Source organism: Lactuca virosa, chromosome 8 (genome assembly GCF_052849685.1).
Source record: "Lactuca virosa cultivar CGN04683 chromosome 8, Lactuca_virosa_CGN04683_v6, whole genome shotgun sequence".
Classification (NCBI taxonomy): Eukaryota; Viridiplantae; Streptophyta; class Magnoliopsida; order Asterales; family Asteraceae; genus Lactuca; species Lactuca virosa.
The window spans coordinates 382649197-382663486 of NC_136433.1; the positions used below are offsets into that span (position 1 = coordinate 382649197).

At 35.2% G+C, this 14290-nt stretch overlaps 1 protein-coding gene across 4 annotated transcripts; it reads right to left on the bottom strand.

Moving 5' to 3' along the window:
* Positions 1 to 9809: 9809 nt before the first annotated feature.
* Positions 9810 to 11821, bottom strand: LOC145132789 (GDP-mannose transporter GONST3-like). 4 transcript variants are annotated; one of them, XM_079067690.1, is made up of 3 exons: positions 11711 to 11821; positions 11281 to 11520; positions 9810 to 11076 (listed from the first exon to the last, which is right to left on the bottom strand). In XM_079067690.1, the coding sequence occupies exon 3, from the start codon at positions 11068 to 11070 to the stop codon at positions 9982 to 9984; it is 1089 nt and encodes a 362-aa protein (XP_078923816.1). In that variant the 5' UTR covers positions 11071 to 11076; positions 11281 to 11520; positions 11711 to 11821; the 3' UTR covers positions 9810 to 9981. The 4 variants fall into 4 exon arrangements, with proteins under 4 accessions (XP_078923816.1, XP_078923817.1, XP_078923818.1 ...); XM_079067691.1 differs by having other exon boundaries at positions 11281 to 11506; positions 11711 to 11820; XM_079067692.1 differs by having other exon boundaries at positions 11281 to 11498; positions 11711 to 11814.
* Positions 11822 to 14290: the final 2469 nt, after the last annotated feature.

Below are 14290 nucleotides of genomic sequence, written 5' to 3' on the forward strand. Positions count from 1 at the left end.
ATGTACCTTGATCTCAAGAAACTATATTGGTGGCCAAAAATGAAAGCGGAGATCGCTACCTTCGTGGGTAAGTGTCTGACTTGCGCCAAGGTGAAGGTCGAATATCAGAAGCCCTCGAGTTTACTTCATCAGCCGGAAATACCTGAGTGGAAGTGGGAGAGGATTACTATGGATTTCATCACTAAATTCCCCAGATCTCCGATTGGGTACGATACCATCTGGGTAATAGTCGACCGATTAACAAAATCCGCTCACTTCCTGCCAATCAAGGAGACTTTCAAAATGGAGAGACTCACACGAATCTACATCCAAGATATAGTCCGACTGCACGGTGTGCCTGTGTCCATTATCTCCGATCGAGATAGCAGGTTCACCTCGAGATTTTGGCAGTCCCTGCAGAAAGCTCTTGGAACTAAGCTGGATATGAGCACAGCTTACCATCCTCAGACAGATGGGTAGAGTGAGAGAACCATCCAGACCTTGGAAGACATGTTGCAAGCATGTGTCATCGATTTTGGTAAGTCGTGGGACATCCATTTACCCTTGGTCGAGTTTTCCTACAACAACAGTTACCATACCAGCATCAAGGCTGCGCCTTTCGAAGCCCTATATGGCCGCAAGTGCAGATCCCCTCTGTGCTGGGCTGAGGTGGGCGACACGCAGCTAGCCAAGGGACAAGTCCCTGACAGCACTCTCACTAGTCCAGAAATCATCCGTGAAACTACAAAAAAGATCGTACAAATACGGGAACGACTGAAAGCCTCACGAGATAGACAAAAGAGCTACGCTGATAAACGACGAAAACCCTTGGAGTTCCAGGTGGTAGATCGTGTTCTGCTGAAGGTCTCGCCCTGGAAAGGCATGATGCGCTTTGGAAAGCATGGAAAGCTAAATCTGAGGTACATAAGACCATTCGAGATCCTCACTAGGATCGGTCCCGTAGCATACAAACTCCGTTTACCTCAAGAGCTTAGCAACATTCATCCCGTCTTCCACGTCTCGAACCTTAAAAAGTGTTTATCCGACGAGACCCTTATGATCCCTCTCGATGAGATCGAAATCAACGAAAATCTCAACTTTGGGGAAGAACCAATCGAAATCATGGACCGGGAGGTCAAGCGAACAAAGCAAAGTCGCATCCCGATAGTGAAGGTTCGCTGGAATGCCAAGCGGGGACCTGAATTCACTTGGGAGCGTGAGAATTCAATGAAACAAAAGTACCCCCAGCTTTTTCCAAGTCCATGATTTGTAGCTCTATTCTTGAATTTTGGGACGAAATTCCCTCTAACGGGGGGATGATGTGACAACCCGGAACTTCTATCCTGTACAATTGATCATTTATATCAATATTAAACTCGATTTCTTTTCATCATTTAACACCGTTTAAGGGTTTCATAAAGCGTTCTAAGCCTCGTACAATCAAATTTTGGGTTCTAGGTCGAGTAATACCAAGTCATAGTACAACATTCGGGCCATACACTCTCTAGGGAGGAGTGTACGGCCGTTCACATGGGTGTGCGGCCGCACACCCACCCCTCAACCGTACACCCACCTCTATATATAGGAGGAGACCCCTTCATTCACTCTTTTCCCCTTTTGGCTACTTTCTCTCTCTAGAATCTTCACATAAGGACCCTCCAAAGGCTTCAAAAACATAAGTATTCTATCATCTAGCTTGTTATACTTGTAAGACTTCTTAATCTAAGCCCTAATTCATCAAGTTTCATCTCGTTCTTCATCCTTTGAAGGTGTACGGCTGCACACCTTCATAAGGTGGCCGTACACACCTTAAAGGCTCTCCAAAGTGAGAGTTTGGCCTCCATCTGCTAGTTGGACTTGGTATTAGCCTTGAAACACCTAAAAATCGACATTTTGGGCATGGATGAAGAGTGTACGACCGCACACTCCTCTGTACGGTCGCACACCCCTCTGTACGGCCGCACACTCCTTTGTACGGTCGCACACACATCCTCTTGACCATACACCCACTTTGATGCTTATATTTGGCCTCAAACTTGCAATAACACTCAGTATGGGACCTAGAACACTCATTGGATGCTTGTAGGACCTTGGAAACGCCTCAAAAACACTCCTCATCATGAGTGTATGGCCGTACACTCACGGGCCGTACACCCATGGCCGTACACACCCAAAGGGTGGTCGTACACCTCCCTCGTTCGATCATATATGGTTCCGACACTTAGTTCAAGCATTTCCAGGTCTTTAGGGTGTTTTCCCGTCATGTTTAGTCATGAAATACCCTAATTCTAATACACATATGTGTTACCATATGTTAATAGGATCCACTTGCGTATGAAACACCAGTTGACACTCAGCATCCACACCGATCATACGCTCGAATCCTACGTAAAACAGTGAGGTCATACCCCTACGCTTTTTCCGAGTTTTCCATGTTTTCAGGGGGGATACAAGCAAAAAGTATAAGGAAACTTGTGCTCAAAGTATATTATTTTATGTTCAGAATGCTTTTAACACAGAAAATAGTTTTACCAAACGATTAAGAAATCAACTCGTAGAAACAGTTTTCAAAGCTAAAGCAACGAATTCGTGAATCATATCGTCAAATGTGTTATTTTATAAAGGATTCATACATATCGTAAACAGGATTTCAGAATTATTACATACAAATTGTTAGTCTAAAGTTGGAGACACGTCCTTGGTAACACCCCCACAGAAACTGGGTGTAGGATTAACACTTGTAACCAGAATCTCTTGTAGGGAGAACGTGACTATTGTGTATAGATCTACACGGGACTGACTATCCCACACCTTACTGCTAGCTACAGTTGGACCGATAAGTCCAGGGGTGACAAAGTCATAAAAAGATACTGGCCCCGTTACGTGCCATATAAAGTTTAAGTACGGTTATGACACTCGCAACCTAGATAACAGTAACTTACATTCGTAATAATGAAACAAGTGAACTAACCTCAAAGTAATAACTGATTCGATTACTAGAGGGTATTAATAACACCCTTAGGATTTAGTTCACCACTTATTTATTAGTTTTATTTATGTAATAAGGCTAATACACCTCACAGGAACAAACAGGGTTTTTTTTTTCAAGAAAACTACGTTTAACGATACAAGTATGGTGGATACTTGTACACCTCAGACAAGTACAGATAACCAACTATCAACTTTTAGGGAAAATATAGGATTTTCCCGAGATAAATCAACCTTTCATAAACAGACTGTTTAACAAATAACTAATGGATAATCAAACATATTTCATAAGAAAATATAGGATTTTCTTGGGAAATACTTTTCAAAGGAACAAAGAAATATTTTTCACCAGAACTAAATACTTATGAACTCACCAGCTTTATGCTGATACTCTTTCAAACTGCTTGTATTCTCAGGGCAACAATAGACAGGTACTCTTGCCAATTTTTGGAGAAGACGGAGCGTTTTGGAGTCACGTCTTTTACTTTTGTTATATACTCGTATGTACAAACTATGTTTTCAAATAGATGTAAAAAAACATATTGTAATGTAATGGTTGTGTTTACTTTGATTGCTATGATACGATTGTTGTGATACTACACATGACGTCACCCGCCCCCGGACGTTTCTGCCGTCCGTTCTGAAGGTTCGGGGGTGTGACATTGATCGTATCACATCACACCATGGATTTTTCCGCACTAGTGATTTTGGAATTATGACTCTGATAATGATTTTATATGTATCATGGATTGCACAACTAAACTATTTTATGTTTTCATGGTTTTGGGAAAAATGAAATGGTTTGTTTTATGATTGTTTAACTTAAAAATGAAATCTTCGGGTTGTAATTTAAGGGTGTTACAAGTAAAGACTAAATCCAACTATCTGAAACTACCATAACTGGTAATGATGCAAGTAAAAGTTTAGATAAAATGAAATTGCATGGGATAGAATTGCAATTGTGAGCCCGGATAACCATTAGAAGACAAATGGTTGCACCACACATAGAACTGATGAGCATTTGTCTCTCCTCCGTCTCACCAATTGTGAGGATATACCATGTTTCCAATGAGCAAACAAAAGGAGATGGTCACCGGCAAGGAAATATTTTATATATTTAATTATTTTTTACACTCATGTTTCATGTAAAAAATAAAAATTCTTTTTCAAATCTTTATGTCAATAATTTATAACTACCATATTTTTTTCATAATGAAATACATTAGTATAAGTTTTTCTACATACTAATACTACCACTACCATATCTACAGATTATATACCTAAATTATTAACTAGGTCTTTGTCATATTAAATGCAAGAAATAACAATGTACTTTGTTTATTTCTAGTACTAACCCTAAAAATAATTGAGTCAAAAAAGTTTACATGGAACAACAAAAACATATTTTTTATTTTTCTTCCATTACTTTGTTTAGAAAACCCTAGAATCTCAATCAAAGTATTGCATCCAAATACACCTAATAAAAATTGAATCGTGATAGATGAATGATGATTACGTGAGAAGGAAAAAGGAAAATGTGAAGAGAATGGCAGAGAATAAGAATCGTATGAAGAATTGCCGACCAAATGAAATGAAGGGTGAGGGGACTTATGAGAATCACCTCCAAACGTTACAAGTAAAAAATAAAAATAAGAAGTGAACGTACAATATATAAAATTGGCAAGAACGTGTCCTCAACCTCACCAATTATTGGGTATTTTGCTAGTTATAAACTATAGCACAAATAAAAGTGTCACCAAAAACTGTGTGACATCTAGAAAAGCTAAAATCATATATCAAGGAACCATTTCAGTTTAAAATCAAAATCTCAATACAACATTTAATTGATATATTGGTTTAATAAGCTACACATTTTACTTTAAATCAAATAACAATCGAGCATAAACTAAAAATTTTACTTTGAACTAAATAATATTAATTATATATAAACTCAAAGTGTAGAAATTTCTTTAAACTAACTAAATAATATTAATTATATATAAACTCAAATTGTAGAAATTACATTAAACTAAATAACGAACTAAATTTTTTTATGTTAATTTAATACAAAACCAATACATATTATACCTCGATTTTCGGAAAAAAAAAGGCTACAAAAAAAGAACCAAATGCAAAAACTTTTTACAATCAAAACGACCAAATATAAGTGAGTGAATGTAGATGGTATTTATACATAGAGACGGTTGGATGACGGTTCTAAAATTCGTCAGTGTGAGCATTATATAAGACCATCGGAAATTAAAAAAAATAAGAAACACAAACAATCAAGTGGGAAAATCTATCAAATGAATGCTAAAATCAAAGAAAAAACTGTCAAATGAATGCTACAAAATAACATCATAGACACATTATAACATTGTACTTTCCAAGTACGATGCTTTAATAAGAATATAAATTACAATGAAAATGATCTTTAAACTGTTTTAGAAAATAATTAAACTTCAGAATAATAATACCTCTATTTGCGTTTGAAGCTTCTGGAATCACAGTTCTTAGTTTCTCACTGTATATGATAATCCAGGTCAGCACCCACGTCAGGAAAACAAACAATAATCCTAGATCCATTGAATCTCTCAATTGGAAGGTACATATCATGCTTCAAATTAGGGATGTCAACGGGACCAAACGGGAGCGGAAATAGTTGCCCCCGCCCCCGCCCTTGAAATCAGTTGTTGCCCCCGCCCCCGGTTACCTCCATCGCCCCCGGTCCCCCGGTTTATAGGCTTAAAATTCGTTTCTTTTTTTGCTAAAAACTGCTTTGTTTTAGGCTAAAAAGACTATTTTTAATAACTTTAAAAGCTTAAAACCTAATGTTTTAGAAACTAAAAAATTAAAAATCCAACATTACAAATCGACAATTCCAACAATCTTACAAATATAAAATACGACAAATCCAACATTACAAATATAAAATACTTACATGTCCAAAAATATATGATCAATTCACTACATCTTCAATATTCATTATCTGGAAACGGGAAAGTGAAACCTAACCTAAACCTAAAATTAGAAAATCTATTTTGTATATGTATTTTATATTAAATATATATTTTTTACATAAATGTACAGCGGGGGCCCCCGCGGGAGTACGGGACGGAAATACCAACTCCCGACCCCGGTCCTGAAAATAAACGGGGTTTAATTATGCCCCCGCCCCCGCTCCCACTCCCAGTTTTTTTAAAAATTTAGTCTCGTACGGTATCGGGGTCCCACGGGGGTTTTTTACATCCCTACTTCAAATAGAACTTCCTGAAAACAAAAGGAAGTTTTTTTTATCATAGGACAGTTGATGAAAGCTTGGTAAATATTGTGTTCCTTGCATGACCTGTATGCATGTCGTAGAAGGGTGAACTTTGCTCTACTACATCATAAAGCAATGGTGGAAAATGCTAAAAATACATGAGAACATCAACTCGGTAGCCATTATTTTTATCCAATTCATTAATTAACTTCTTTTGGTTTTCTATCTATAATTTTTTTCAACCTTTTTTCATATTCCTTAATTGGCTTCACATTTACTTCATTTCCTCTAGATTCCTACTCAATCGAAGACAATAATTAGCCTTTCGTACATTACATATTCTCCAAAGCATTTCATCAAACACCTATTAGGCATCATCACACATTTCTCTTCGTTTAATAATTTATACCATGACATGTTCACTTAGGCATTTTCATCAATGTGCACGTAGCAAGAAATAACATAATATCCATACATTTTAATTTGTTGTTATTAATATAAAGACTATCGTATATCAAGATTGAACTTATCGTTGACATCTCTAGAGTGACTCATTTGATTCTACGGTGAACTGTGAGAAGGGGGAAGTGTATAGAAATCAGCAATCCTAGAAGTTTGAAAGTAGGATTACTGGAAAGCAAGCAAGAACTCGAAATGGTGAATTGAGAAAATAGGGATACTATTAGGGAGATTGAAAACAAAAGAGATAATTTAACTTAAAAATTTTATGTGTAAAGAGGGAAAGAGGGAGAGATAAAGCATACTTATTACTTGGGAAGTATGAGATTAGGTGTGGGGAAGAAACGTGGTGGGATCTTCAAAACGATTCTCAAGTACGACCGAATAACTACAAAAAAAAAACGAAATTATAAGTGTAAACAAACATTAACAAAACTATAGATTAAAGTATGCAGCAGATGGGCAAAAATCACAAATTGTTTAAATGTTTGTCATGAACTTCCCTGTGATTAAAGATGGTGGTTATCGGATACTCAAATGAGATTTGATGAAGATAGTAGTGGATATCCTTTTTTCAGAACTTAGAATAAGGAATAAGAGAAATCATATTAATTGGAATTGACCAGCACATTAGTATCATTTAAAACATTTAATGCATTCCATATTTAATTTAAATATAAGTATTATGTGGATTTTTAATTTATAATTTTAAAAAATCCTAGAATTTGACATGTGGATTTTATTAATCCCAAGAAAACTAAAAATTTACATGCGGCAAATGTGGCACAAATCATTTTCATTTATTATGATTGACATGATAATATATGATCAATGGTCTATGAGTTTGTGTTATTACGAGAATTAAATAAGGCGTTTATGTTTTTTACACAAATAATATGGGTTTGTGTTATTACGAGAATTAAATAAGGCGTCTATGTTTTTTACACAAATAAAAGAAGAGGTGAAAATAGCAAGTTATGTTGAGTTCCACCCAAAAATATTACAATTTTGATACTACTGATATTAGTCTCACTCTAACACTTGTCAAACATTACACTTAATCACTTATAACATCGTCTTGTTTCTTGTTTTGTCATGATTTGTCTTTTCTTGTATAATAAACATATAATCATAGTTTGTTTATTGAAATTTTAACTTTAGTTGATTATATGAATTGTTTATGCCAAATAACTTGTTATGTAAATGAAGTTGATGGAAAGGTTAAATGTGAGAAACCTATAAGTGATGACTACAATCTTGTTATATCCGAAAGAATGGAATGAACCATTATTAACGTATGTGATTTCTTCTAACTTGTTAATTTGTATTTCTTAGTAAGTCTAATTTTTTCATTCTATCGTAAAACAAAATAAAAGATTACAGTATAACATATTTTTACTAATGTAATTTGTAGCGAAATAAAAAATTTAATACTGTAATCAAATTACAATTTGATTTTTTTTAAGAAAATAAGAAAAGGGATTATTTTTTATAACTTATTTGGAGTTTAATTATTTCTTTTATAACTTCTTAAACCTTCCATAATTCTCAAGTTCTTTTTTTTGATACTCTACCAAGGTAACGTGAACTTTTTTTTTTCTTTCTAGGGTCAATACAAGAAATAACAATGTACTTCTTTTGATTTGTTTAGTACATTGTTCTACTCTCATTTATTACTATTACAATTTTGTGCTTTGAAAATATACTTGATTACAACTATTTTATCCAAATATAAAACAATTTTCATAATTATGTAAGATTTTTCATGGGAAATTACCGAAAAAAAACATTACATTTTGGATGGTTTGCAGTTTAATTATTGACGATATTATTTTTTCCAATGAAACCATAAAAGTTTCAAATGTTTTTCCAAATTAATCGTTTTAACTAGGTATCACTTGTAAATTTCCAAATAAACCATTTTGAAAATTTTTTATGGTTTGATTGGAAAAAATAAATAATAATAATTTTCCTGTAAACTTGCCCAAAACATAATAGATTTTCTATAATTTCCAATTATTAATACATAATGTCCTAAAAGGAAAAAAAATGAACTTTTGATGGTCTTTATTTTTTACTTATAATAACAATGAACTTTATTTATTCTTTTACTTTAATTTTATTTGTTCCATAGTGTTATTATCGCTAAAAAAAATATAATTATGTTGTTATTATGAGTAGAAAGTGTATTATAGTCTAATGGGAGACTATTTAAATGGTCTATTGGTCCAATTTTATAGATAATAATAAAACCATATAAAAGGTCATGAACATTTTCTTCACATTTTTCCATTTAATGTGTTTTACTAAAGATATTTTACTAAAGATGACCAACAAATCTACTTATCAATCAAATTATTTTGTGTTATTTTCGATTTTCTATCTTGCTATTAATTTAGGATTTTGGTGGTGTATACATATCAACACATAATGGTAAATGTGTGGTCGCATTTAATGTTTAATTCAATTTCGTTTGACACTATTTATGTTTCAAGTTAAAAGGAAACACTCATTTATAGCTTAGAAGGTTAAAAGGAAACACTCATTTAGCTTAGAAGATTAAGAATCTGTTTTTTCCCATTGATGTATCTTTGTTTTTTGTTCTACACCGAAAGACAATGATCTAAATAAATGACCATTTTACCCTTCACTTTATCATCTACCACGTCAAGGATTAACAAAGGTGAAACTAAATCATAATCCCCCACCGACTTCACTTTTTTGTATATAAGTTGTTTTTTTTTTATTAATTACAAAAAGTATATTTTGACGTCGAATAATGGAGCCTTTATGCATTCCAACGTCTACTTTACACTCGAGTAATGCTTGAATTCACATTTATATGTTTGAAGGGCATACTAGTATTTTACTCTCATTCAAACCAGCCCAAACTCCAAAGAAAGTTTCTTATCCATACAACACATCTTACATCATTTATCCATTCAACATTTTATTCGTTCATACAAAAGAAACAAGCCCTAAGAGGTTGTATCATTGTAGGAGTAAAATGTTGTATTGTATGCATAAAGTCAATTTAGTTCATTTTTAGATCAAAAACAAACTGTCTAAATGAGACTAAATGACCATTTTATCCTTATATTCTGATTTCACAATATTCATCAATTTTAAGTGAGGTCTTGTTTATTTCAATTTTAAGCACATATGATGTCCTCCTTTGATTAAAAAAAATGAATCTTTGACCTATTCTACAATATTTTAAGTAAAATAACAATTTTCCAGTGTACACTACTGCAACAAATGTGTAAAAAAACAATACTTTTAAAACATGTAACTCATTTTGCTTCCTCTGAACTCATGACATCTTGCATTTCAAGCAGTTTTTGTTGCTCATCTTCTTGAACAACAACTTGTTTAACATCAACAGGTTTGGAATTAGGGTTCTTGCTAGTAGACTGCTGATACATAACCCCACCAAACATACAAATCAAAAGCCCAATTGTCCCAATAAAACTCGAATGTTTATCCCAAATCATCAAATTAATCACCACAGTTAAAAGCTTATTCACAATCCCAAGAACTGTAAAACCCGTTGCCGAAATCGCCCTTCTACAAGAAAATCCAAAAAAAGAAATCGCCAAACCAAACAAACATGATAAACCCACTGGCAAAATCACCTCAAAAGAATACCAATCTGTCTCCTCTTTAATTTCATGTCTTATCTTCTTCAATTCCCCCATTATCAACAACTCCAATGGGAAAAGTAACAGAGCTTCAAGATTATTGTAAAGAACAAGACCCCATGTGTTCAAACCGATTGTCATTACCACATGTTTTATGTACACAAAATCTATGGACATGCTTATAAGATATGCTAAAGCCCAAGTGTACGCCATGAGGGTAAATTGGTAATCTGTGATGACATAAACCACACTCCCTGCAAAAATGGTGGCAAGTGAAAGCCATGTCTTTAGTGAAGGCCATGGTTGGTGGAGGTAAAGGGTTTCTCCAATGGCAACAAAGATTGGAACTGCTGATCGAAATACAATGAAGGTGTCAACATTTGCATGAAGGAGGAGTTCACTGTTTGTGAAGAGAGAAAGATAGAAGATAATAGCAGCTGGAAGGAAACGCCACATTGTTTGAAGGTCTAATCTGTCATGTTGGAGAAAGTTGAGGGACCCGAAAAGGAATACGCCTGATGCACTTGTGAAGTATTGTAAAGCTGTTAGGGCACCAGGGTAAGGGAATTTCATAACTGCCCATTTGTTGATGATGGAGAGTAAAGAAGCAGATAAGCAGTATCCTGCTGCTATACCGTATACTGAAACTTGTTGGAGGAAAGTATCATACCAGTTTTTTGATTCAATGATAGGTGGAGGAGGGAGGGGATCTTTTTCAGGGTTTTCCACATCATTTGTCATCTAAATCTGCAATCAGATAAGTTGATTTGATAAAAGTTTATGAATACATTCGTTTTTATTTTAATCCAACAGCAAACATAACATTTTTTTTTATTCAGAACAGATGTTATTAAGAACGGATTGGTCGATTTTGAACAGATGAGTCGATGTTATGAAGTACGGATGGATCGATTATGATTTGTAAATATAAGAAAGATGGAGATGTTATACCTGATTCCGTGTGTCGCAATTGTCGCTGATGAAGGAGGGGAAGGGATCGACGGTGGAGACTGTAGCGCCGCTGTGTCGGAGTTGTCGAGGCGGAGGAATCGCTAGAGGGACTGATTCGACTGACGGCGTGAAACTGAAGCAATGAACTGATGTCTGATGAAGGTCGTCTCTCGTCCGGAGAGAACCGGAGTTAGCAGCGGGGCCAAAAAGACTAATAACTGAAACACTACGAACAAAAATCTATGGAAATGCGCAACTCATACTTCTGCCGACAAAATTAATCCAAGGAAACAAACTTGCTATTGCAAACACAGCAAAAAAATTATATGCTAGATTCTATAAATCTACACAGCATTATAGTCGTGTGATCTGTAATGAGTGTTTAAACAGATCTGTAAATTTCAAGAGAGATTCAGAGCGACGTACCCACCTTATTTCTGGCGGAGAGTGTGCCGTGAACTTGGAGAGTGAAGAAACCAAGGGATTTGGAAAGGGAAGAAAACGACGGGTTTAATTGTATAATGTGAGTTTTAACCCTTTGAGGAAGAAAGAAAATGAACTTGAAAAAAAGCATAACGAAGATGGTGTTTTATTATTATTATTATTATTATTATTATTATTATTATTATTATTATTAGGATTATTGTCCCTATAGCCCAATAAAGTTACGTATAATAGTTTAAATAGTCCATCGTGACTATTTTTTGCATTTTAAGGGCATAAACTTGTGTTTTACTGATTGGGAAAGTCATCTTACCCATTTTAGCAGGTTAACCTGCCTCGTCACTTGCCATGTATACATGTGAGTTAACCCATTGAGTCAATACCGAGTTGACTTGATGACATAGAAGCTGACACATGCAAAGAGTAATGATCGTCTTTAATTTCCACCAACACCCCAACAACCTTACACTGTCGATTCGATTGAGTCCTAGGCACACGTCTCGAATTATAAGGGGACACACCCATGTGGGGTTTGAAGTAAAACAACTCTCAAACTTGTTTACCATATTTGGGCAAACAATCATCTGGAAGAACCCTTAAAAAGCAACAATGTCGACTCCACCACCTTCACCTGACTCTTTAAATTCTGGTGAAGACATCAACTACAATGTGCTCCACTCAATCTTCTGTGATTGTGGTGAGAAGATTATAGAAAACCAAACTGAAATGAAACGGTTGAAGGAGCAGCTTGGACAGGAGTATATTGTTTGCAGGATCGACCACATCGGTCTCCAGCACAAGTTGGATGACCATGATCAGAAGTTTAAAGTCGTTGGTGTTGCCATGGGTGGCATGATGGTGGGGATGCTCTTGTTGATGGTGGTTGTGCTCCATTTCGTTCTTAAGCTTGGGTGATAGGTGGATTTGAAGCAATGGTGGTTCGTGTTTAAGAAGCTTATTAGTATGTAGATTTTCTATTTTTTTTTATTTTTATTTGTGTTTTTTTTGGCGAAATATGTAAAAGACCTCTCTAAATGATAGACATTTTGTAAGTGAAATCCAATGATTAATGAAAGGCCTGTCTAAATGATAGGCATTTTGTAAGCTTGGGTGATGTTCTTTGTTCATTGCTTATGATCTTATTTACTTGTTAATTTTCATAAAAAAATCTGTTGAAAGTGCAATAGTAATGGGAAGAAGGAAAAAGTGGGGATGTTAGTGACCCCACGTGCCTTGCACAGTGGGGTAATATAGTCTTTTACACGTACTACCCTTTCTTATATACCAACTTGTTTCATTCTAGCACATTGTTTTCTTCTTCAAATTCTCTCCACTGTGAAGATACATGTCATAATGGCATTTTTTCAGGAAATTTTGTGATCATGTAAACGTCATCTATGATAATACTTGTAACTATAACTTGATATCATACACTATGTTCACTCTATGACCACAAACTTAATCAAGATTCATAAGTGAAGTTCAAAACTCTACACAAAGTATCAAAATAGTCAATTGTGGGGGGGGGGGGTTGAAAACCTTAGAGATCCAGGTTCAAGTTCATTATGGACTAGGATTTCCTTATTGGGCCTAATGGACCAATAAGCATTCAATTCAACTATATTGGGCTTAGAAACCCTATTTGGATTCTAAATGAACCCAATTCATAATCTATAACATTTTGGACCATTTGGGCCTAGAATGATTCATGCTAACCCTAATGGGCCTTATTGGGCCATAAATGAATTAATTTGCCCTAATGGGTCATAAACTCCATTCCTTTTATTCTAATGGGCCGAGAACCTTCCATTTGGGCCCATAATATCGAAATCAAGCACTAAAGGCCCAAACCACTCCTCCTTTCTCCTCTTCCTTCTCCCTCTCGGCCCAACAACAAAAACAAAAAAAAACAAGATAAATTGTGCACTTGCCACCTCTTTATTGCATGGTGGATCTCCATGCACATCACCTCACTCCCTCTCACTTCTCCCTTCTTCTTCTTTGCCGAAACACCTCACACCACCCTCATTCTCTCAAAAATCTTTCAAGAAAACTCTCTCAAACACTCAAGAACATCCTCCTTCCCTCCATCCAAATTTTCGAGACTTCTAAGTGTTTCAAGAAGATCTTCACCAAAGATCATCAATCTTAGGTAAGTCATCACACATCCAAGCTAAGTAACTTTATTATTATGCTAGATCACTCATTCTAAACATTGTTTGTGATTATACTGTTAGAAAACCCCTAAGTTCAAGATCTACTTAAGGAAAGCTTGCTAGGGCTGAAACCTCCATCTTTTCTTCACCAAACCGAGAACAAACAAGCAAGGTGAGTTCATACCCCCTTGTTTTCGGTTTTTACATGCTTTTGGGGGGAGAATACAAGTATTTATGTGTAGATCTATGTATTTATGCATGTTATGTGTGATTTTCTTGGCTTTTGTTGTGTTTGTGTGATAAACTCGATGGATCTATAAAACTCTAACAAAAATAAGTGAGATTCACAAACAAAAACACTCTAGTCACCATACTACAAAGTAAAGGTGAATTACATGCCTAAGTTGTGA

Excerpts from the sequence above, each read along its gene's own strand:
- LOC145132789 (XM_079067690.1), bottom strand. The coding sequence starts at position 11,070 with ATGACAAATGATGTGGAAAACCCTGAAAAAGATCCCCTCCCTCCTCCA.